At 36.8% G+C, this 26,533-nt stretch overlaps 1 protein-coding gene across 13 annotated transcripts in view; it reads left to right on the top strand.

Moving 5' to 3' along the window:
* Positions 1-26,533, top strand: part of PPP1R9A (protein phosphatase 1 regulatory subunit 9A) — a 362,801-nt gene that overhangs the window by 276,279 nt on the left and 59,989 nt on the right. For all 13 annotated transcript variants that reach the window (XM_045793220.2, XM_045793219.2, XM_087861071.1 and 10 more), the window contains one exon: positions 15,511-15,666. In XM_045793220.2, coding sequence (XP_045649176.1) covers positions 15,511-15,666 — 156 coding nt within the window. The remainder of the gene's footprint in view (positions 1-15,510; positions 15,667-26,533) is intronic.

Genomic DNA, 26,533 nt, shown 5'->3' with positions numbered 1-26,533 from the left:
GATAAGGTCCCAGTTATTTTATTAGTTATACCAAACTGGAACAAATATCTCCAGTTGTATATAACTTATTCCAGAAGACAAAAATAGAAGTAGTTCAACTCTGATACCAGGAAGTAAAACCTTGAGAGTGTGAGATGTATTGGATAATGAGGTATAAACTTGGTACCAAAACCAGATATTGATGACAAGACTTACAGGCCTATCCTATTTATAAATATGCACACACAAAAAAATGCACAAAAAAACCTTAATAAAATATTGGCAAATCATATCCAAGAACATATAAAAGAGATATTATAGCCAAGTTGAGTTTAGCCAATAATGCAAGTATTAATATTTGAAAATCAGTCACTACTTGAATTTGACATCATACTGGAAGGCAAGAAGAAGAAGTAAAAGAAATAAATTGGAAAGGAAGAAATAAAACTGTTATTATTGCAGGCGATGTGGTCATCTCTTTGGAAAACCTCAAATATACCTATAGATCAATTATTAGAAATATTGTAAGATTTTAGCAAATCTGCTGGATACATAATCAATATAAAATATAGCATCTATTTCAAGGTGTCCACAGAGAGAAAATATAATTTATAAATTATTAATTACTTTAGTTAAAGGCAAAACCTTGTCTAACAAAACCTAGACAAGACCCTTACGGAAAGAAAGAAATTGTATTGAAATATATTGAAGAAAACTTATATGAAAGGGTAAAGAAACCTTGTTCATGGATCAGAAGACTCAGTAGTTTAATTGAGTCAGTTCTAAGTCGATTTATACATTCAATGCAATTCCAGTAAAAATAATTCTAAAGAATTAAAAATAGAATTTGGTAAGCTATCGCTAAAATCTGTAGGAAAGAACAGTGCACCAGAAATAACCATGACATGTAACATGCCTTAGAAAAGAGATATTTATTATTAAACTGTAGAAATTTAGTCTCTGGAGCAAAAGAAAGAACAGGTTGGTCAAGGAGCCCAGAAGCAGCCCCTCACACATATGAAAATTGGATTAGTGACACAGATAACACTCTGAGTTGAGAAATGTTAGGCTTTTCAGTGAAGGAATCATGGTGAAATTGCAACCGCCATTTCAGTCTGTACCCGAAAGCTTACTCCAGGTGGATTAACTACTCGGATGCAAGAAGTAAAACTATAAAACTTAGAAGACACCATAGAAGAATATCTTTATAACCTCAGTGTAAGAAGTGGTTTTGCTGCATGAAACACCTAAGAATGCAAAACCATAAAAGAAAGGATTGAGAAAATATACTATATTAAAATTAAGAACTTCTGTTCATCTGGAAGCAAAAAGCCAACCCAGAAGCTGGAAGAAAATACTGAAAAATAAATAAGTGAAAGAGAATTATATAAAAAGTACTTCTAGGAGCCAATAAGAAAAGAATATAGATGGCCATTGGCTTTAATGCTCATGTTATAGAAGAGGAACCTCAGTGGCCAATGAACATAAGAAAAGATGCCCAAACGTATTAGCAATTAAAATGTGAAAATTAAAAACCAAAATGAAATATCATTTGCTATCTACTGAATTGATTTAAGTTGGTTATTTTAAGTTTTGATGAGGATAATAGAGTAAAAGGCACTATTATTCTCTGCTCATAGGATATATTAAGTGACCCATCCATCCACTTTGAAAAACAATTTGACATCATCTAGTAAAGTAGTCCCAGCTAATAAACAATTAGTAAAACTTTTATATACATGGGCTGTAAGGTATGTTGTAATATTTTTCTTGTAAGAGAAAAAAAATGGACACAACTGGTATTTCTATCAACAGGAGATTGGGTAAATATACTGTAGTACATTCATACAGTGGAATAACATGCAGAGGTTCGTTCAGCAACTCACCACAACTGGTGGAATCCCAGGAACACACCATTTAAAATCAAAAAGGCACAGGAGCATACAAACAGTATGGTTTCACTGATAGGAGGTTTAAAACGATTAAAAATAAATGACACGTTGTTTTGCTCTACATAAATATGGTGAAACCAAAGAAAAACCAAGAATGATAAAATTCAGCAGGATTACTTTAAAGGGCAAGCAACTGAAGTAGAAGCAGGAAAGCACACACAGAGGACTAGTAGAAAGTAGTGATACTGCTCCTTTTCTTGAACTAGGTTGTTCATTGGCCGTGGTGATATCATTATTCATATACTGTCTATGTGTTATATAAATATGCTTCCTGCCAACTCAATATTTAATGAAAAATTAATATCTGCCATGTACAATTCTTATATTTAGCAGTTATCTGGATATAAAATGACTATTACCTAATTCCTGCTCTTTAAGACTTACAAAATGACGTTAAGACTCCATGTCTCAAACTTGACTCAATGTGACAATCTCATGGTACTTCTTCAAAATTCCAGATTTCTCCACCCAGCCTCAGACCTAGTGAAACAGAATATGCATTGTATCAGGTCTAGGATTTAGGGAGTTGTGGGAAGGGGTTAGACGCAATCAGAGCCAGAGCTGTCCAGCTTAAAGATGCCAGGAAAACTGACCTTTCAGTCCTGGTATTGCAGAGACTTTGTAAGAAAGAATTTCGGCCACGAACAATCAGATAGCCATGAGGAAAGGAGTAGAATTTTTCTCTCTCAAAGGAAGTTGTAAAATTAAGATTGTATTTATCATTAATTCATAGATAACCCATAGAAATATCGTCAATGATGTTTGTATTGATTTTACCTTTTCATTTACTATAAATTCTATAACTGTAACTTCTGGTTCTAACTGATAATCTGTTAGCATTTTTGCAGTCATGTGAGCCAATTTGTATATGTACACACCATATTTTCCAAGATTCAATTAGTTGTATAATTATAGAATTATTAAAATAGTAATAACATGTGCCACTTTGGTCCCTGTAGCTGTTCTCTTTTGCAGATTAAAAATTCGGGGAAATACAAATCTCTTAGTCTCTTCCCACAGTTCTGCTGGCATCAGAATAAGTGCTTCATTGTTTCCTTGGCAAGTAAAATGAAACGCAAGGAAGGCTGCCAATTTGAAATTGCAGTGTGACATTTGAATTACAGAGGTCTACTTTGGTCTGTTGACTGTTTAGTTCTGGATCTCAGGGGGAAAAATAAGGATCTTTGGTTCCCTCCTCATATAGAATATATTTATCAGGGACTTAAAGACAGTGGCATTTACGTCTTAGTGAGTAGGTAACATTTGTTAAGAGGAATTGAATTAGGAATATTGAGTCATGGAAAAATATAGTTTATACTCCCAAGAGGCTTGCTATTTTGTTTTGGAAATAATAAATATATATCGTAAAGAGCTTAAAGCCCTTTCAAGGCAACCTGTCAAAAGGCCAAATAACCATAGTGTGAAAGAGTCATCACAACTAAGGACATACAAAATGAAATTACGAATTTAGATTTGTGGTTTTGTATTTATTTGCAAGAAGTTTTTTGTTGTTTTTGTTTGTTTTCTGTAACCTAGAAGCAGGGCAATATTGGATATGTTCAAGAAATAAAAAACCAGTTTACCTGCAGGCAGAGTATGTGGAAAGGAATACTAGTTGGACAGTCTTTGAAAAGGTAATTTGAAAAATATCATTGGGACGTTAAAAATCAGCTGAATTTCTAGGCTTTTTTCCCCATTAAATAATAACTGGGAAACGATTCTCCACGACGCTTTCACGTTTCTGAGGCACTGACTGCCCTTTGTTCTGGACTATCAAATGTTTGTGTAGTGAACAGTCTTGGAAGACAGAGATAGTCTTCCCTTCTGGAGCAGGGGTGGTGACATTGCCTGTTATAAAAGGTGCAGGTTACCCTGAGCTCTGGGGTCCTCTCCGGACAGGCCTGCTTGTGCAGGTATCATCTGGCCCTCTTCTCATCACTCTTCAGAAATTGGAGTTTGAGGAATCAACACAAAGATATGATAGTCTGTATCAACTAGTACAAAGACCCATTCTGGGTTAGAGGAATGTTCTGACCTTGTTCAGACCACAGTCCTAGAGAAACACACTGACACCTAACTTTTTGAAAGGAGGGGATTTGCAATCGCCACCATCAGAAGCCTGGTAAATCCTTATAGCCTCAGTGAGTTCACTGTGGAGAGAATGGAGCAAGGCGTATAATGCTAATTTAGGGAGAAAGAGCAACAGTTGGGCTGCCTTTTGACTCAGCCCCTCCTGCGGTTTATCATGCCAGCTGTAGTCACTGAGACACTAAAAGGTCTCAAAGTTTTTTGCAGTGTTTTGGGTGCTGCAAAGGCATATCGGGCCTGTCAGGGAGAGTTCTCTGAGATAGACAGACTCTTGTGGGAAACCATTGATGAGTATTTGGGACCCGGCTGGCCTACAGTGCTGATGAAAGTAACTTGCTGGAGAATAAGAAAGTGTCCCACAACAGTCCAGCTAAACTCTTAAAATTAGCCTTACCACTTTGGAAAACTTGCCCATCCCTTATGTTCTAACCAAACTTGGGATTGGGCTCCAGGTTGAGATGGCCTCCATAACATTATATTCCTGCTGTGGGAGTCAAGGCGGTGGCTGCTGGGTCAAAGACTGTCCAAAGCTAACTTGGTTGTGTCAGTAATGATGACACCTTATATAGTGCTTCAGGTGGTAGATGTTGAAAGTTTGGTTAAAACACAAGTAACCACTGCACTGCTCAAAACTGAAAATAAATGCACCTTATTACTGGTACAGAGCTGCCCTCTACCTCTATGCCCCTTGATGCCTCCTCTCTCTACCCTGAACTCAGCTGCTGTAAGGAGGAAGGTGACTAGGGGTCAGGATGAGATCTTTGTCCTCCAGAGAGACCAGATGCTATGTGAACCCTTTGAGTATGCTGGAGAACTTTGGGAGGGGAGGCACAACTTCATGGTTGTGTGGATACTGGCTTACAGATCACCATCTCACCTGGTCACATGGTGAGGAAGGATGCCCAAATTCAACTGATGTGGTTTGGGCAGGGTTCACAGTGGGAAGGGAAGCAAAATGGCCTTTGGATGGAACCCTTTGGGCAGATGCAATGTAATACTGTTATGGCTTCCACTGCTCAATGTATAGTGGAATTGATGTGTTATACACCTTCCCTTCTCTGTCTCATTAGTGCCAGTGGAGATTCTCTCATTCAGGGATTGCAATGTAGAACAGTAATAGTAGGACAATAGAGAAAACATTTTCCCTGTTTTCTCTTGGGTGGGCCAGCAGAAACAATATAGACTCTCAGAAAAAGGAGAAATCACAGCTTCTTTAAACACATCATGGCTGCCAGACTACTCGGGCCATTTCCCAACATAACAATGCTGCATGTCTGATGGAGCAACCAGAAAAGGAAGAAAAAAAAGGCAGCTATTAACTTTCTACTAAGCTCTTACCAGGACTGAAACTGAATGTCTGACCCATGAAGGCCTCGTGACTCTCTGGTCTAATATTCTCAGTTTGATATGGGTCAACTTGAACTCACTGACCAATAAGGTTAGAAGGGCCTAATAAACCTTGCTTGTCAAATGGTAATGATAAATTCAAGAAAGCTAACGAGCTCTCCCAGCAGCATCTTAGATTTACATAAACAAGTAGCAGCTTTCCATTTTGTGGGAAATTTATCTGTTATTTTGTCTGTTGAAACAAGGCCATTATCTCAGTGAGGCCCTCAGTTCATAGAGGTTTCCTTAAATGCCTGGTTTTGGGTTCACTGATGGTTAAGCTAAGCTGTTTTAAGCTGTCTACTAGACTTTCCAAACTCAGTACCAGCTATGCAGACCCAAAAATGGACATGGTCATTTTGCTCAATGGGCATAACTCAAGGCCATTCCTATAGGTCTGGGTAATACTCCCCTTGATGAACCGTGTTAAATGTTTTACTGACTCTTGAGCTGTTGTCAGTGACCTAACTGTTTGGTCTGTCACTTGGAAAATTATAAACTAATAGGTTGAGTTTGGGATGGCAAATTATGGAAACAGATTGTGGCAATTGGTCAGACTCTTTGGTCTGCTCACATAGGTTCACCTTGGGGTGGTTGTAAGAGGCCTTCATGTATTTAAAGAAACACCATCATTAGATCTTACAGCCCTTAGATGATTCTAGAGGTCCTTCTAAAATGAGGCTATTCTTGCTTACTAATGGTTGCTTTCCAAAGTAATAGCTGACTTGTTTTTTATATGCATTGTGCAGGCAATTATTCTTGGGTTGAACTCATTTAATTAGATAAGGTGGTACAAAATTTGTTCCTGACTTTAAGTGATGAGGGACACCATCTCAGTCCTGGAAGGCATTCAGATCAACCTCAACTCGCTGGCCAGGGTTGTTTTAGGTGGTAGAATTACCCTAAATCCTAGACTTTATTCTTGTGGGCCAATACCAGGTTTATGCAATCACTGATACATCCTGCTATATCTGGATTAATACCTTGGGCCAAGTGGAATAAATAAAGAAGCTTAAGGAGAAAGCCATCTGAATTTCTAAGGTAGACCCTGATGGTTTATAGGATTTGTTTAGCCAGTAGGGTCTGAAAGCCTGGGGAATATGGTTGATCTCAGTTACTGCAAGTTGAACTCATTCTGTTGCTTGGACTTCATTTAATAGTGGTCTTAATTATATGAAATAGACTGAATGGATTTGGTCCTAGCCACTGTGATCACAGTGATTAGTGTAGCTGAGGGAAAATCATAATAATGGAAAAATTCACCAGAAGCCAGAATGGTACAGAAGCAAGGGTAGATATCAGTTGGGAGACAATTCCTCTATGGATCTCTGATTTCTCTGGGTGTCTTGTGAGCAGAGACACTCATGGCCTTTCTTTCAGATTACCTTTTTAATGATGTGTGTAGGGTGAACAGCCTTGGAAAATAGTGTGTCTCTCTTTAGGGCACATGACAGACTTGCATACTACATGTTATAAAAAAAAAATATGATTTCCCTCAGTTCAGAATTCTTTTGGGGGGGGGGTTATGGCTCATGTTCCTCAATCAATGTAATTATAATTAGAAACAACTATTTTAAGGGACTTTGTTCTAAGAAAGAAAGAAAATGAAGCTATCTTTTAAAAAATATTTGGTATTTGAATACTCACCACAAATTCAATATAGTAAGATTGTTGGAAGGGGGAAAGATTATAGAGTTTGAGATGGATAAGATTAGTATATTCCAAAAAGTAAAATTTAAGAAACTGTGGTTGAAAATTGCTTTCATAATTGAGTGTTACAGATTATAGTACATGTACCTGCTTTCAGTTCTCTTTCTTTTTTTTAAATTTGAGTATAGTCAACACACGATGTTACATTAGTTTTAGGTGAATTGACAAGTGATTTGACGTAATGATTTGAGGTAATGATCTGACAAGTTTATAAATATTGCTGTGCTTACCCCAAGTGTAGCCACCATACAACACTATCACAGTACCACTGACTCTGTTCCCTATGCTGTACCTTTTATTCCCGTGATTTATTCGTTCCCTTACTGGAAGCCTGTATTTCCTACTCCCGTTTACCTATTTCACCCATCTCTCTACCTCCCTCCCCTCTGGCATTCATCAGTTTATTATTTGTATTTATGGGTCTGTTTCTACTTATTGTTTGTTTGTTCATTGGTTTTGTTTATTAGATTCCACATATAAGTGAAATCATATGGTATTTGTCTCTGACCGATTTCACTTAGCATAATACCATCTAGGTCCATTCATGAATGGCAAGATCTCATTCTTTTTTATGAATGAGTAATATTCCATTGTGTGTGCAAAATGCACAACTTCTTTATCCATTCATCTATCAGTGGACACTTGGCTTGCTTCCATATATTGACTATTGTAAATAATGCTGCAGTAAATATGGGGGTGCATATGTCTTTTTGAATTCATGTTTTCTTATTCTTTGGGTAAATATCCAGTAATGGAATTTCTATTTTTAGTTTTTTGAGGCATCTCCATACCTAAATTCAGCATTCTTAACAAAAGATGTTAGTTCCACCCTCTGCTTCATTTTTAGACCATATTCTCCTGGCCATACCCTGGCTTTGAACTTTGCTTGGAAACTTTTTCTTATTTTTAGAATCAAGGTGTGCAAAGCCATGAAGTCTTGGTTCTTTCTGTTTAATGGTCCTCTCAATTTTTCTCTTCGGTCACATTTTACCCTAAGCAGCAAGAAGAAATCCGGCAGCACCTTCAACATGTGTTTGGAAGTCTGATTAGCTAGATCACTCTATTCACTAGGGACCTTTCCAGCTTTCTCCTTATAGAAGGTGATAATGTTGCTAAGCTTCCTTCCACTACACGAACCCCCTCCCTGCCCCCCGGATTTCCATTCGCAGTGTGTTCAAGGCGATTCAGGCTTGCTTTAATATACTCTTCAGAATCCTCCCAGCCTTCCTCTACTGCCTGTTTTCAAGGCCACTTCCTCGTTTTTCTGCATTTGCTATGACAGTACCCCCTTTCTATTGCTGTATAACAAATTACCACCACAACTTAGCAACTTAAAATAAGAAATGTTTATACATCACACTATCTGTGGGTCCTTTTAACTAGATGCCTCTGACTCAAGATCTGTCACATGGCTGCAAATAAGGTGTCAGCCAGAGCTGTAGTCATTTGAATGCTCAGCTGGGGGAAGATCTGCTTCCGAGCTCACTTGCAGCTGTTGGCAGGACACGGGAGATACACTTCCAAGCTCCCTCATGTGACTTTTGGCACGCCTCAGGTCCTTGCTGGCTGTTGGCCAGAAACATCAGTTCCTTATGATGTAGGCGTCTCCATAGAGCCACGTGCAACCTGGCAGATCATTTGTCAAGAGCAAGAGGACAAAAGAGATACTGCAAATCATAGTCTTTTTGTCAACTAATCTCAAATGGACATCCCATCGCTTTTGTTGTATTCTGGTTGTTAAAAGTGAGTCACTAGGTCCAGCCCACATTCAAAGGGGAATGGATTACAGAAGAGCATGGTTGCCCAGAAAGAAGGATCATTAAGGGGTCATTTTAGAGCCTGCTTACCATAGTGGGAGATAGGGTCCCTGCTTTTCAGGAGTATACTTTCTAAAAGGAATGGGTAGGAAAAAAAAAAAAACACACACACATCTAAAGAAGGTATTAAAATACTGTAAAATCAAATGCTCATTTATAAACTGTCTACCACAATTGCTAGAAGTTTTTAAGAGGGGAAAAGATGAGTTTGAATTGTTACAAAAATTTTATAGGCAAATCTTCAATCTAGTCAGAATTTTAGGAAAATAATTTGCCAGAAGTATTACCAATTATCTGAGGAGCTGAGTGCTTGAAAGCAGGGAACATGGAAGGCCATATCAGCAACCTAGATATAGATGGTAGATGGTTCTTGCTTTAGTTAGCTAGACAGTAGAAAGAAGTGAAATATCAGATAACATTCCGAGCACAAAGAGTGACAAGAAAATTTTGAATGACTTGAGAAATCAGTAGATATCTTGGTCCAGGCATCATGGTGGATGTTTTACATACTTTATTTCTTTGAATCCTCTCAATGCACTATGAGATTGGTATCTTTGGGGCCATTTTATAGAAGAGGAGAGCACAGAAGATGTATGCTAAATGACTTGCTGGCTATCGTGCAACTGTGAAGTTGTTTTTTCTCTTTTGGGGCCCTGGTCTCTCCAGCCCCAAAACCCATGCTGCTTTTGTTGGCATTGCCTTGGAGAAGCCAGGGATAGTGAAAACGATCATAGTCATAAAGTCATCCGGCCTTTTTGCATATTTTAAGCTCTGTGATTAATATTTTGAAGATATCACTCCTGGAAATTCTCCCAACAACCTTAGGAAGAAGATGCTGTTATTCCCATTATAAAGATGAGCAAAGAGACGAAGCGGCCTAACATTGCAAAACAAGGACACACAGAAGTCAACTGACAGAAGATGGAAAGAGAGATGCCTTTGCAAAGAAGGGGATGCTTTTGCTGAAAGCCATCTGGATGGCTGGCACAGAGTTAGGAATTTTAAACATTAAAGTGTTAGTTTGAGGTCTTTCTCCTCCAGAGAAAAAGCAACTCTCTTCTATTCTCTAACAGAACTGAGTCTGAAAATATATATAACCAAATTCAAATCCAGTAAACAAATTCCAACAAAAACTGCATAATCAAGGCTATTTTTATGATTAGCACCATTTAGTTTCCCGGAATTTACCAGAGCAAACATTGCTACAGCAAAAATTACTGCTAATGGTTGAACCTAACAACAAGAGAAAATCCCCAAAAGGGTCATTTAGGCCCCAGCTGCAGCTGTGCTTCACTATATTTCTTACTTGAAAGCTGAGAATTAACGGGAAAATCAGGGCTCTGTTGTGCCGTGCAGATGTGGCTAAAACTGTATTAATTTATTCAGCAAACATTTGTTTAGTGCCTACTATATGCCAAGCAGTGTGCTAGCCACACTGGGGTTACAGGAATAAATCATACCTGGCACTTTCAAGGAGCTTACAGTTCAAAGTGGTTGATAAAAGGCAGATATAAAAACGACCAAGTTTTATGAGTGATATGAGGATATAGTAGAAGCATAAAGGAGTGAATTAGAAGAGTCTTCGGGCAGCAGCTTCATAGGATGAGCTGAGTAGATGGATCTTCATCTTGGATCCCTCGGGCAGGAGGGGGGGGCAGTAAGTGAAGACAACAGAGGCCTGGAAGTTTTCTTGATCTTGGGTAGAAGCCGACGCCTCCGTCCAAAACTGGGAATATAAGAAGAGGAACAGGTTTGGGAAAAGAAGAGTTTTACTTCAGACATGACCGATTTGCTTATGAAAGATTCATGTGGCAGGGTCTTCTAGGACGTTATATTTCTGAGACCAAAGCTTCGGGAGTGTCTGGTTACAAGATTGGGGTTTAGAGAAGCCGTGGCGTATGTTGCTGTTGTAGGATCAGCACCACGACCAGCAGCTGCAGCGGTTGCTTGTTTCGAGCGCCTACCGTGTGCCACAGCTTAGAGGCACCTCTGACTTAATCTCACGACAACCTTGTGGTAAATTCTAAGGAGGGATTTTTATTCTCACATGATAGATGAGGACTTTGAAACTTAGATCTGGAGGCTAACTTTACCAACATCGTAGAGCCAGGGTTTGAATCCGGGCCTACATGACTTCAAAATCAAGATTATCTAGTTGGCTTCCACTTAACCAGCTCACCAATATAACAGAAAACATCCCTTCCTTCTGTAAAACCTAAACCGAGATCTACAGCTCTCCTGAGTGCTCAAAGCTCAAGAATGTCTCATGCTTTTGCTCCCACCAGTCGAAAGTTAGATGTTTACCAAGAGGCAGAACCTGTCAGCTGTACTTACTATTCTTGTAATTATGTGTTTTAATAAAATATGAAGTGCTCCGATGTCATATGAGTATAAAGGAAGTTATGTCCATGAAAATGAGATGAAACACTTTGGGAAGAGTCAGTAAAGATTGGTAGCTCAAGAAATTAGATATGAGAAGGAAACGTAAAAGAGACAGACCATAAACATCTAGAGGAATTTTGCGTTCATTTTGCTTTGCAAGTATCTTTTCCATCCATTTTAAGATCCTGCAACAATTCTATAGATGATATGCTACGATTCCGGTTTATGTCGGAAAGAGGGCTTGAAACATCAGTCAGCCAAACCTCTTGAAGAAGACTTCTGTGCACTTGGCCAGGGTGAGCATGTTATGAGAGAAAAGAAGAGGACGAAAAAGTTGCAGCTTACCAGAGACAAGTCTTCAGAGTGAATTGAATGAAAACGTTCAAAGATGTGGAAGGTGAATTTCAACACAACAGGATTACGCACCAACATTTTTGGCTAGGGAAATATGAAAGGAGTGTATTCCCATTTTTTTCCTATAAAGCTTTACTTTCTGTATTCTGCAGGCAGCATAGTATAGGAGAAAGAACATGGGCTTTGGGATATGTTAGCTTCAACAACATAATGAATTGTCTGACGTTGGGTAAAGTCTTTGAGTCTCAGTTTCCTCTAATTACAATGGCATAGTAATACCTGTATCATACAGTCTTTGAGGAATGTAGTGTTGGGCACACAGTAAGTTACAAAGGAATTGCTATTCCTTTTTTGCACCCTTGGGAAAGCAATAAAAAGTATATTAATCAAGAAGGTAGATGAGTTGTGAAAAGGAACCCTTACTATCTCTGTCAGTTCTTACACTAAGAACTATTCTCACTTCCTTTAAAATGGATTTTCAGGTTGGGACAAAAAACTTTCAGGAGTCTCTGTTTACTTGAAAGATACTGAATCTGGCCAGAAAGAAAGAGAAGGAGATGGATACCAATGGAAATACTTGGTTGTGGCTTTTTTTTTTTTTTTTTTTGGATACAGTAGTGTCCATCTTTCTCTGTAAATGTCAGATTCAGTCCAATCTACTTTTGAGGTTTATGAAATTCTGCTAACCTATCATCCCATGTAATTTATTTTCAGATTAACCATAAAAGTGATGTCCAGTTTCAGTAAAGACAGATCAGGGGAACACATTATTATTACTCTACTAAATGTAACTTTTTAACTTCTAGATGTTTATGAGGTTCTGTAGTAAATGGATCCTTTATTATACACCCTATTTATGTTGGGATTGATAAATGATCAGCAAGAGAGATTGGCAAGATAGTTTTTTTTTAAGTTTTTATTTAAATTCCAGTTAGTTAACATACAGTATAATATTAGTTTAGGTGTACAATAGAGTGATTCAACACTTCCATACAACACCCAGTGCTCATCACAACCAGGGCAATTCTTAGTCTCCATCACCTATTTCCCCCGTTCCCCAACCAACTTCCCTCTGGTAACCATCGCTTTGTAGTTAAGAGTCAGTTTCTTGGTTTGCCTCTCTGTCTTGTTTTTTCCCCTTGCTTATTTGTTCTGTTTTTTAAATTCCACTTGGCATGATAGTTTTTATTTTATTTTTAAGTATTTATTTATTTATTTGAGAGAGAGAGAGCACGCGCGCAGGAGGGGGTGGAGCAGAAAGTGGGGGAGAGGGAGAGAGAATCTCACGTAGACTCCCTGCTGAGTGCAGAGCCCCATGCAGGGCTCAGTCTCACAACCCTGAGACGTTGAGATCACAACCTGAACCGAAACCAAGAGTCGGACACTTAACTGACTGCACCACCCAGGAGCCCCAGCACGATAGTTTTTAAACCCCCCATCCAGAACCTCTAAAAGTAATAAGTAGAATCAAGACACTAAAGATATTATCTTGATCGTAGTATGCTTCTTAGACTAATTAGAAAGAGAAAACATCAGTAGGTAGAAAGATGAAAGATAAAAAGAATTTCAGCAGAATCGCAGATAATTTGGATATTGAAGAGATTGATAAAGTAAAAAAATGAATCAAGAGGAAGAATTCTTAATACATTTACATTTATGAACATAATTTTGATAACTAAAATGGATGACAAAGCCAGAACTATACTTAGAGATAAGAATTACATATATTGTATATACCCTAATCCTATTACTCACTGTAAAAAGTGTTAAAAAATAAAAGTGACAGAATACTGCCTTCTTAACAAATGCCTTTGCAGTTCATTTTTTAAAAATATATATATTATTGAAAACCTCCTTAGGAGGTTATGGATATTACCAAGCAAGTGCAATAGGCATTCTTGGATATGTTCTTTTAAAAATATTTGTTGAGATCCTATTTTATGTCAGGCCCTGTTCTAGGCACATGATTATATTCATTCCCACACACATAATAAAGAAGTATCTATTTTCATACTGGCAAAGGGAAATCAAATTGATCATTTCTTCTAAGATTTATAGGATATAATCACACCAACAAGTGGGAGCTACCTAGAATCAGCAGTCCCCACTGTTCAGCTACCTTCTCCTGCCAGTGCCAGAGACACTTGGAATGGTGTTTAGAGTTTACACATTTTCAGACTGGTTTCTAAAGAGTCCAGGGGTTCTGAGTCCTGAGGAGCTGTTTCAACCCAGAGATACACTGAGCTTACTATTGATGCAAATGCCACCAAAGTCAAGGTCTTCGTGATAATAGCCTTCATGTGAGGAAGTAGTGTCTGAAGGATGCTGAGGCAGTTTGTCCACCCTGGTCAATGGCCCTCAGACTCCTTACTGGAAGTTGTGCTTACTTCTGCGATCCACAATTTAAAACAAGCATGGAGGACTTAGAGAGAAGTCTGAGTAGAGGCACAAAGACAGTGACAGAGAATGAGACCTAGGGGGAAACCAGCATTATTTTACTTGAAAAGGAGAAATCAGAATGGCAATTTAATAATGGTCTTTCAGACATTAGGAATTATTACATTGAGGTTAATGACCAGATTTCCTTCATGTGCAAAACATTAAATGAAATAAGATTTCAACTTTTCCAAGAAGAATGTAGTATAGAACCAAAAGAAAAAAACAGCAATTAGATGCTAAGCCTATTTAATCAAAGGAATAAATCACTCCACACACTTTATGAAAGTGTTTTTAAAGGCAATATGATTTCTTGTCTGTTTTATATATTATATATAATACTACCTGAAAGAACAGGGACACGTTAAATGACCTTTGTTTCTCAACCCGGTGAATCCGTTATTTGTCTTTAAATTATATCATAAGGTATAGATTTCAAACAATTATTTTGAGTTAGAGCCTCATAGCTTGGTGTGCTGCCAGGAGAGGAGCTACTTTCTAATAATGCTAAGGAAGGTATGGAGGACCATTTATTCCAGGGGCCATGAACTCACATAGCTACAGGGGCCTGGGGCTACCATGAAGGAATGAAGCTAACAGCATATAGCCGTACAGAGTTATGAAAGTTCTGGTGTATTTGGAGGTGTGTGACCCATCCCAGAGGGGCAGCCACTGCTAACTAGCCGGTTGTTTTCATGTCACAACATACCCATATTGCCAGATCTTTGGCTTTCTCAAGAAAAACTGGAAATCTAGAATCTCACGTAAATTTTTTTTTTTAACATTGACAAAATACTAAGATTTATCAAAATGCTGTGTAGGCAAAGCAATACACCTCTGTGGGCTATCAATTAGAAACCTCTGGTTTTCATTTAGGTCACTGGTTAACCAACACGTTAGCTAGCAAACAAAACAGAGTTGATTGAACTCTTAAAGTTTAGGAGAATCCATCTGCTAAACCTTCGTAAGGCTTAATTAAGGTCCTTTCCAGCTCTGTGAATCTTTTGATCTCCCCTTCCTTCTTCCTTGCTCTTAGTATCGGGTGACTTATTCGCACAGTGGTGGGGATTTATAGGAATCACTTATTTCCCTTAGCAATGTAATTTTATTTCATAAAACCACCGCATTCTTAGATGGAGAACAACTTGTATTGTTATACTAAAGATGCTACTGATGCTGTTAGGTTTTTAGGAATGCACTTACGTATGGTGTAGACATGTCACTTTGGATCTTTGAACTAACATTTGTTTATAACATTGGCTGCATGAGGCATGCTTGACTTAAAAGCCTACTTACACTTCACCATTTGGTGACATATTTTATTTCTCTTTTATAAAACATTTTCAAATAACCCACTTCCACCTGGGGTGAAGACAGCTGGATCTCTGAAATCCCCTTCCTTTCAGACAGGAGAATATGCCACAGATGAAGAGGAAGATGAGGTAGGACCTGTTCTTCCTGGCAGTGACATGGCCATTGAAGTCTTTGAGCTGCCCGAAAATGAGGACATGTTTTCCCCATCAGACCTGGACACAAGCAAGCTCAGTCACAAGTTCAAAGAGGTAAGTTGCTGATCTGCAAAATATTTTTCTGTACCTTTCCATTCCATCATGAAGTCTATATTTTTGGTTGAAAAGTGTACTGAGAAGAATCAGTTTTCAAAAGAAAGCCTTTTGATAACATTGTGTTGAATTTCACTGGATTTCAAGGTAAAATTTAAGTAGATCTCATTCCACAATCATTAATTTTTAAATGCTTGTTATTTGTTGTAGTGATAGCTTATGACTGGTCTGTTCTTCCATATTTTCAAGCTGTGGCTTTAAATGTGCAGTTTTCATGAGAAGTGCAGGTTGTTTTTTTTCAGCTTGATAGAATTTTGGGGACCTGATGATAATCTTTCCTCTAAGGCAGTAATTGCTTAGAAAGGTTTTTTTTTTTTCTTTTCCTAAAATAGCCAAGATCCCAAAAGGAATCAGATGACATACCTAAGTAGCTTAATTGAAGAAATTAAAGTTTAATGAATGAAATTTGAACAGAGTCACTAGAACTACCCAGGGATGGGGAGGTGCTCCGGGACTGGCAACAGCAGGCAGTCATTCCAGCTTCCTCCTGAAAGAAGGCCTTAAGGAGTAAAGAGGAAAAGACTTTTTTTTTTCTTCTTTCTTTCTTTTTTTTTTCCCCCCAAGAAGGGTATCTTTATGAGATGGAGCCACTGATAAAAACTGCATCTTGGAGACAAGGGTGATATACACTCAGCCCCTTCTCCCCTCCTGTGAATGCCTCCCTCCTATCGGCCAAACCCAGGCAGGAGTCTGAAGAGGTCAGTCTCCCAAGGCAGCAACTTTCCGAAAAGGGCCAAGAAAGGATCCCGGAAGGGCAGACAGATGCAGATAACACACACATTCGTCTTCCAGATGAACTACTCAAAGCTCCAACATGTAAAACAGAAACAGTGATGAACAGGTCCCCAGACAGATTATTCTTCATTGTTTTAGGAAACATCCTCCATTGTCAAGGCAAGTGTGTCATTATTTATAGCCTCCCCACGATGACCCTGAGGCACTGAAGCTCTGTGGTTTCGAGCCTGTTAGGGACTTGACCATTTGGAAGAAAAAGTTCCCCTATATATGAAAAACAAGGTTGATCATTGCAAATGTATAATTTCTAATTTTATTTCTGGCTTCTAATTTTCTTTCATTTATAATTTCTCATTTTGATGTATCATAATTAGTTCAGTTTTATATGCTCTGATGTTGTACCTGCCATGCCTAAAATACTGACTTGCCTTTATAATTCCTTATGATAAATTTATACTTGTGAGACCAGTATCAAAGTGAAATGTACTTTTAAAATGTAAATTTTTATTTAAAAAAAACTTAGGTTTATTATAGAATTTTGGAAAATGCACATTTGTATAAGTGCCAAAAAAATCATTCATGAGCCTAATTTTGTGGTATTTGGGATTATACAATCCGTACTGGGTTAAATTCCTACTCTTGATACACATGTAATTGTACTTCAGGATTTTCTCATGTCATCAAATGTTCTTCCATAAATGATGTTGATTTAGTATATGGGTCTCTTATCATTGATCTACTTAATTTTTTGTCTTGGAACATTTCCTTTGTTTCCAGGTCTTAAAAAATTGTTATTCTTAAAAGTTACACTCCAGTTGATATGTGTGTACTTATCCTTACGATAATTTCTCACCGTGGAATTATTAGATCAAAGAATATGAGTATTTTGGAGACTCGTGGTACTTAATGCCAAGTTACCACCAAAATGGCTTTTCTTGGTGATAGAGAAATTTATTTCTGCCACTCAGTGTGTTGAGTGCCCTTTTCTCTCCCACCTATCATTATTTGTCAGGTTGCGCCATTTCCATTTGTATAGTTCACAGAGTCCTTGAGGCAAAATACATGGATTTTCCAGATGATTTATGACTATTCCTAGTTCTAAATCAGATTCAAACATCTTGGGGACAAATGAAGTACACTATTCTATAATGATCGCAAAACTCAGAATTCCCTTACAGTGGGAGTAGCAATGCTTATCTTAGGGCTAGTTCTTACAAAGGCTTCCTGCATCAGCTGGTAGCTTCAAACCAAAGAACAGTGCAGAAAAAGAAAGTTCTACTGGAAGTGGCTGAGTGCGAGGAAGGGGCAATTTAGGGACCTATTTCTCTGCACCTCTGATTTGGCCCACGAGTACAGATTATCTAGAAGAATAGATGGACACTTGTTCTTTAAAAAAGTCTTCCTTGAATGTTGTAACTCTCAATCCAGCTTTGAGGCAGTGAAGTCAAAGTAGTATATCTGGGCAAAAGCCTTTACTGTAGCTTATCCGCGTTGCCAGGTGAGTATGGCCCTACTTTTTGATAGATAATTGAGCTGGAAGTGGGGTCCACATTCTTTTATGGAAGCTAAAGAGTATAAAAAGCAGAAACAGTGTGTGGAAGGTTATAGCCTCCATTTTCTGAATTGAGCCAAGGACTCCGTGCTCTGTAAATACTGTTTGAGGTGTACTCCGTTGTGTAGACAACTGCGCGGTCTAGACCCAGGGGTTGACAAACTGTGACCTGTTGGCCAAATCTAGCCCACTGCCTTTTGTTGTAAATAAAGTTGTATTCGACACTGCCATGGTCATCTCTTTAGTTACTGTTTGTGGCTGCTTTCATGCTACAATAATAGCCAAGTTAAGTAGTTGCACAGAGACCATGTGACCTGAAAATCCTAAATTATTTGCTCTCTGGCTTTTTACAGAAATGAGGGCTGACTTTGGTGTAGGCCACTGCACGATCTGGACCCGTTCTATGTAACCCAGCTGATTTGTTTTTAGCCTGAGTAACCAGATCTGTAGTTTTCTTTTAATTTGGTTTTAAGAATTGGAGGTTCGTCCTCACCTCAAGATCAAACAAATACCACATTATTTCACTTCTAATTCTTGTATTCTCTTTTGTTATATATTTAACATATTAATATATTCATTTCTTCAGGAGATTGCCACTGATGGCATTTGTCACAGCATTCGTATCTTGTACACTGCCACTATCACGGTTTTAAATTTCTGTATGCGATTAACATAAATACCCAAATACTTAGAGCACTAGATATTTTTCACAAGATTATGCACAAAATGTGGGGTGGAGATGGGGAGTCATGTGTATCAGGGTCTGTACAATGTCTCCTATTACAGAGGGTTCTCTTAATTGCGTTATATCAAACAAGTACATGTTGTACTCTTTGAGGAAAGCACATTAGACTGACATTATCTCAACCAGTCGTCCTGTCGGCCTGTTACCTTTCTTCCTCCCAGCCTCTCGGCTCCTCTGTTTTTGCTCACTCTTGTATCCTGTTTTCTCATAGTTCTTGACATATGGCTAGTGGTTAAATATTTGGTGAATGGATGGCATAAAACATATACTGGAAGTTGTATAATTCAAGACAGGTACCTAATTTAATTTCCCCAAATAATTGACAAGATAGCTAGCACTTTTATTAAATGCTCATTTCCGTGTTTCCCTCTGCTTGGAAGGCCAGCATTATTATCTACAGAATTGGTGCCTTTACACTCTGGCCTGCTTTTGGCCTTTATATTCTGTTCTGTCTTCAAATCATTCTTTAGTGCAATGCTGTTAGAATATATATTAAACATTGGTGGAATAAATCAGATTCATCTAACTCTTCAGAAATTCTTGTAGTGTTCAACCTATTCAGGAAAACATTTGAATCACTTTATTAATTCCCTTGGAACAACTTCTTTGCATTTTTATTGTAATTACATTAAACTACTAAATTAACTTGCAGAGAGCTTGCATTTTTATCACACTGACTCTTTTAATCCAAGTTTATGGAATGTATCTGTTTAATTCAAGCCTTTTTCCCTGACCCTTTCTAAAATTTTATAATCCCCTCTATTAGTTACACCCGCATCCACCTATATGTAACAGAACATCTAACTAGAGTGGATTAATCAAAAGCTGCAACAAAGGTTACATTAGCTTCAATATAAGTAAAGTTTTCTCTATTTTTCTATTTTCAGAAACGACTTTTATAAGAGAGACTTAATGACTTGCATAAAATAGAAATTTCTGTTCCCTAGAAGTTTATTATTACTCAGCTATAAAACCATCTGTGCCTTTGTGGAGGAAGATTTTAAAAACCTTCTATAAAACTATTACTCTCTTCAAGTTTTCAAGTTTTTCTTGTACCAGTTATGGTACTTTGCATTTCTCAAGAAAGTGATATATTTCCTCTAAGCATTCATATTTTCTAACATTTTTATAATATACTTTTTAAATACTGCAATCTTTACTGTCTATAATTATTCTTGTTTCATTCTTTATTTGAATATTTTTTCTTAGTTATTTTTCTAGAATTTTTGTCTCTCTTGTTAACCTTTACATTCCTAATTTTTTAAATTAAAAAGTACTTATTATTTCCTACGGTATCTTAATTTTTTCCTCCTTTCTTGTTTCAGTATTGATCAGTTGCATTTGTTAGTACATTTTTTTTGATAATTCTTGCATTCCGATAAATATATTTAAAGCTATACTTTTTCTAAATATTGATTTTTAGCTACATGTTGCAATTTTTTACATTTAGAATGCCTTTGTCTTTTAGATGTAATTTTTCTTGGGATTTCTTTTTTTTTTTTTAAGATTTTATTTATTTGTGAGAGGGAGGAAGAGAGAGAGAATGAGCATGGGGAAGGGCAGAGAGAGAGAGAAGCAGACTCCCCATTGAGCAGGAAGCCCAACTTGGGGCTTGATCCCAGGACTCAGAGATCATGACCTGACCAGAAGGCAGACACTTAACTGACTGAGCCACCCAAGATTTTCTCTTTAATACAAGAATGATTTAGTGATATATTTTACTTTCCAGACATATGTAGCTTTATTTTGTTAACCTTTTGTTACCGGATTTTAATTTTATCATATTCTGGTCAGAAAACATATTCCATATGATAGCTATTTAGAATTTTCAAGAGTTCTTTTGTATTTTAATTCATAAATAATTTTGTTTAAATAGTCTTCATGCATACAGAAATTTTGTGTATATACACATATTTTGTGCTTTGGTATGAAATTTATATGTTGCTCATTTATGTAAATATGAGTAATAATAGAAATATACATTTCTTCTCCATAGTATAGCTTAGATTCTTGTCTGTTTGATCTATTAATTCTGAAAAGCATGTGTTAAAATCACAAACTACAGCTATTTTTTTCCTTCCTGTAATTCTATCAGTTGTGGTTTCATATATTTTAAATCTTTGATATCAGCTGCATATATGTTCAGGATTGTTACAACTTTGTGATTTATTGTAACATCTGTCTTGTCCCTTATGATGCATTTTACCCCAAATTTTATTTTCTCTGATAGTAAAACTTCATCACTGCCTTTCTCTTTGATCATGTTTACTTCACAACATCTATTTTTCCATCTTTGTTTTCAGCCATTCAATAGCCTTTTGTTCAAATGTGTTTCCTTTAGCCAACCTATTCTTAAATCTTACTCCTAACTACTCTGGGAGTCTTTGTGAATTAATTCATGAGTTTAACCCATTTACATTTACTTTAATCACTTTAATATTAGAACTTAGAGTTGCCACCTTATTTTATATTTACAATTTTCATGCTTTCTTCTTGTTTCTTTTTTATCTTTTACCTACTTGCCATTAGATACATCAAATTTTCATCTGCTGAAAGTTATGCATTTTCATTCAGTTCTTCTAGAGATTATACATGAGTAGTTTTGACTCAGTCTTAGGTTATTTTCCCCTAGTTACATAGAATGCAGATCAGTAGTTATGTCTACCATTTAACAAAAATAATAGCCATTGCATTCCTCCCCTCTTCAATCTTTTTGTATTTCAGGAGTTTTGGTTAGATATATTTATAAGCATGCCTTTTACAAAATAATGAGTTCCAACTCACTTATACTTCTCCCTAACGCTGATGGGATTTCAGTGCTGTCCTGATGTTAATTCACAAACATCATGTTGGTGCTAGTACTTTACCACATGGCACCGAAGTTTAAGTTTGTGGCCAGGATGTCTAAACCTCAGGAGAATGGAATAGATTGTCCTTGATTTACCTCCAGACGCAGGTTTACCCAGTCACATGTATAACATGAAAGATGCATTAGATCGCTGTCTCCCATTCCTGGTTACAGACACTTGTCTGCTTCATATACTCATTTTTTCCCAACATATCTGGAAACACCTATGTTCTGTCTCTTAAGAATTTCTTACAAGTTTTTTTTTTTTAATTGATGAATGAGACTTTTTTTTTTTTTCCTTTTTGGCATCTCCAAAGTTGCATTCAGGAAAGGCAGTAAATAGTTTTTGTTAGTGTATGATGTTGTACTGCACTGACTGTTTGCCCCTACCTAATTCAGTCATTTTATCTTTATTTTTTTATTCATTCCATCATTCTGTTATCCTTTGGAATGTTTGATTTCTCTTATTCTAACTTATGGCAATAAATGCTTAATTTACTGTAATACTTTATTGTTTAAATATGAAAGCACTTAAAACTATGAATCTCTGTTTAGCTAAGTCTTTGGCAACATCTTTGATGTTCATTCTTCTTGTCATCATTTTACAAATAGTCTATGTTTTTCATTTTTAAATGTTTTTATTTTCTCTTTGACTTGAATAATTGAGGAAATAGTTCTTAATTTGTAACTTTTATTATTAACCTAATGTTTTTGTTACATTGTGGTCGGATAATATTGTCTGTAAATTTTGATTTCTTTTAAAGTGGTGCTTTTATTATAGATTAATATGGGTATTGTGAGAAAAGTGATAATTATGTGTTTTCCACCTTCTGTATTTCTATCATTTTTCCTATTTAACCTACTAAACTTAGACCCATATAGTAAAATTACACCTCATTATATTTTGTGCTTAGTAGCTTTGATTATCTATTTTAATGTTATGTTGAAAGCATATAAAATATGACTTAAAGATTTTTATCCTTAAATATTCTTTGTTTGATGGTAATAATCTGACTGCTACTTTTGTTTGTAGTTGCTGGATAAACACACTTTTGTAAACATGTGTATGTACCTGCTTTTATAATGTAAATTTAATTGAAGTACTTTGTTTTATTGTAAATTTTGAAAATATTATCTTGGAGCTCTTTTAGTACAAAACTTCAGCAACTTAAGTTTGTTGTTATAATTATTCAGAGTTTAATTTACCTCATCTCATTTTATGCTTTATGCTTCCTTTACGTTTATAGATTTTGGTAGGGATTATCTTTAACTTTTTAAAAACTATTCTCTGTTTTTATACTTTTCAAAATTAAGAACAAAACAATACCTTGTGGATATTCTAAAACAATATCATTTGAATGTTTTTGATAGTCTCGGTTTCTAAGACAAGATTGTTGTTAAAATATTGTCGCATTTTCAGTTAGCTTTATAATACTGTGTACAATAAGTCGTTAGACTTTTGACTTACTCAGTTTCAACTATTATTCTCTCTACACCAGTATTTCTCGTTTCTCAGAGTATATCCTTAAGTAATTTATTAAATACTCATGGAGGTTATAGCTTTCATGGGCTTCCTATACTGAGAATGGGAAAAATCTAATTTTCCTGACATAGGAATGACAGTTAGTTGGGTTTAATATTTTGATTCACATTTTTTTCCTGACAGTGTTGTAAGGCAGGCTTCACTGCTTTGAGCTAGGTGCATACTGTAAAGAAAAAGTGTAATGCCAACCTGGCATTTGGTTACTTGTATTATTTTAGTCTTGTATTTTACATTTTTATCACAATTTCTTCAAGTAAGCCTCCTTTCATTGAGGTTTTTTTTTTTTTCTTTTAATTTGCTTTCCTTGTTTTATATTTGTGTTTTGGTTTGGTTTTAGTTAACAATTTTTCGGTTTCTGTTATTTTTTTCTCTGTTGCTGTTTCTTTTCTGGAAACACTTTGTCTTCTGTATTAATTATCTTGTTCATATTTTCTTTTCTGGTTTTTCTATCTGAGGTTGTTCTAAAATGCATCCTCTCATATCAACGATTCAGTTTTCTGTAGCGTTAAATATGCTTTTAACCTCAAATTCATTTGTGCTTTTTAACACCTCTAACATGACTTAATTCCTTTATAACATTTTTAGTTTCCTTACTCTCCATCCATTCTTTGTGGTCCATCACTTTCTATCCCTGTAGTCCAGAGAGTTACCTTAAAGTATTTTTACTTATAAAAATGAGATAACCTCATTTTTCCAGTTTACTTAATTGGGTTTTTAAGTTGATATTCTCTTTACCTTCACTTGAAATATTTAGTAGTGGGCTCAGTTTTGCCTTTTTGTCCTATATTTATCTGGAAAGGAGGCAAAAACTGTTTGTATGGTCAGCAGTCATCCACTTCTTAAATTACGCATCCCATTTCTAGACTCACATCAGGAGGACATATATGTGTGCCTTGTTTCCTGTCTGGTTGCTGTTTTCTGGCAGTCTATCATCTGGTGATACTTAGGTGATGCTTAGGTGAGATACTTCCAGATCTTGCACTCAGTTCTCTAAGTTAAAGGGGAAAAAAAAGATTATCCCCTGCTCTCAAAACCCTTGCTATGATCATCCCTATCTATCTTGCTCCAGTTTGGGGTCTGGAGCTCAAAGTATGCAGTGTGCCGCTGTTCAGCCATCTTCCTGCATTCTTTTCCTTTTCTGGTTGTTGCTTTCTGATGAATGTGGACTCCTGAGAGAGCTGGAGAACCTGGTTTGAGGACAGTTCCTGGGAAAGACAGTAGAGGTTGCCCAGCTTTCTCACTGGATAGACTCAGGATCTCCAGCAGTCATTGAGGATGGACAAACCATCCCTCTCTCCTTGGAGTGAAACTTGGATGCTTTTCTTAATTCAATTTTGTGATTCTTTCATATTCTAATAACATGTTTTTGGGTTCAGTGTCCATTTGAATTTGGGAGTTTTCTTTCTTTCTTTTTTTTTTTTTTAAATGTGATTTCACTGGAAATTTAGTGGGGAGAAGGAAGAGGCTGAATCAGAAACTGCTGGTCAGTTTAAACCAGTTGTCTAGTGTTTCCCTTCATACTCATCCTCAGTGGTCATGGGGGTCTTGAGGGAAAAAATGGAGTCTAAACACTGTACTGTTTTACTTTACTTAAGTCATAGAAAATGTATGAAAAATAATCTAGAGAAAGTTGTAAGTGCCTTGGATAATAATATAAAGTTATCTTTATGGAACTTTCCATTAACATGTAGAGGAGCTATAAAATAGTTTATCTAAAATAGTGTACTTAGCAGCAAACAGATATTTCTTTAAAAAAGAAACTGTCATTACATGCTTTCACCTACATCCATTTTCATCTACATCATTAGTAACTAGTTTATGAATACCTGCTTGGAGAGTGACCTTGTTGGGGTAGCTCACCCTAGCCTACATATGCTGCAATTAGTGGTACCATTCAGATTAGATTATTATACTATTCAGTCACCCAACTTCGGCTTAATTTTGCATAAACTATTCCCTGTGAAAAACACTTGGGTAGTGTTAAGATTGGTACCATACATAAAGCTTTGAGCATAAATTATAACGGAATATGACGTAGCTTCATTTTAACAGCACCTGGGTACAGGCAAAAACAGTTCTGATTCCTTCTTCTGTGGAGGCTACCCTGTCATACGTAAGACAGACTTCAATCAAATAATCACAAAGATAATTATAAAAAATTTGATCACAATGCTGAAACCACTTTATAAAGTTCTATGCAAATATCATTTATTATTTCAGCCTTGTGAACCAGGAACAGAGAATGTTGCTCTTATCTGATTGTAAGATCTCTAGCACTAGAGATCTCTTAAAATCTTTGCTGCAAAGATAGTATTTTGCACTTTCTAAAGAAAAGTGTTTTCCATTCTTGCACAGGATAGGTAAAGAACGTGTAGAAGTTCAGCCTTACCATTTCTGTTTCCGCATAAGGGTGTTTCTATTTCTAGCACAGTTATATTTGGATTGTATTGATTCAGTGATAGGGTACATGTTCTGTATTCATCTTTTTGGAAGAAATAAACAAAATGTACACAGCAGGTACACCTGCAGAGTGTTATGTAAGAGCTGCTGTTCTCTGTAGGAGGCATGTGTTTATTTGTGCTGTGATCCCAGGGTGGACATCTTTGGTATTCACGTTAAAAGAGAAGAGAAGAGATGAGATTGGTCTTGTAAGTTAAGACACTAACCTGCAATCCTTAACCTTTTCTTTTTATTTATATTCTCTCTTCCCAAGTATTCTTTCAAATCTAGATTTTCTGAAGCCCCAAAATTCCAACAGGTGTTTTAGGCTCAGTTTCTATTAACCAGTCCTGTTGACTCCCTGCCCCTACAGTCAACCTGACACGACCTTTCACCAAATGTGCTTCTGCTGTCAAGTCACTTAACCTCTTTGAAAAGCAATTTTTTCTTCCTCTCTCCACGAAATGGAGGCATCTCGGTCTCCTCCTGCCCATTTGCCAAAGTGGGAGATAAGACAAATAGGCCAAAGCCTAAGGGTCATCTGGAGAGCGGGTTCATCTTGGAGCAGGTTCCCTGCGATGTTTCTCTCGGGGTGATCTAGGAACTTCTCTCAGAAGGTGATCTTTATTAATCTCCTAAAGTAGGTGTTCTGAAGGTAGATTCTGTGTCATGTGACAAGCACGGCACACAATGTCCTTAAGTCAGTGCTAGCTGAATAATAAGGGAGCTGTTTCTTCCTAACTTCCGTGAATAATCACAGCAGCTGATGGAGCACCATTTTGTATTTAGTGTCAGAACACTCAGAGACTACCAGAAGTGATCCATTGCTTCCAGCCCGAGCAATACTTCCTCAACTAGGAGGTCACAATGATGACATAAGGCTCAAGAGTTTTTCTGAGGATTAATCGAAAAAATGTATGGCAAAGCTGATTAGGCATGGTGAAG

Source organism: Ursus americanus, chromosome 3, assembly GCF_024610735.1.
Source record: "Ursus americanus isolate L20-20 chromosome 3, mUrsAme1.1.p, whole genome shotgun sequence".
Lineage (NCBI taxonomy): Eukaryota > Metazoa > Chordata > Mammalia > Carnivora > Ursidae > Ursus > Ursus americanus.
Note: the sequence above shows the minus strand (reverse complement) of the source record. Positions and strands in the feature narration are given on the sequence as shown.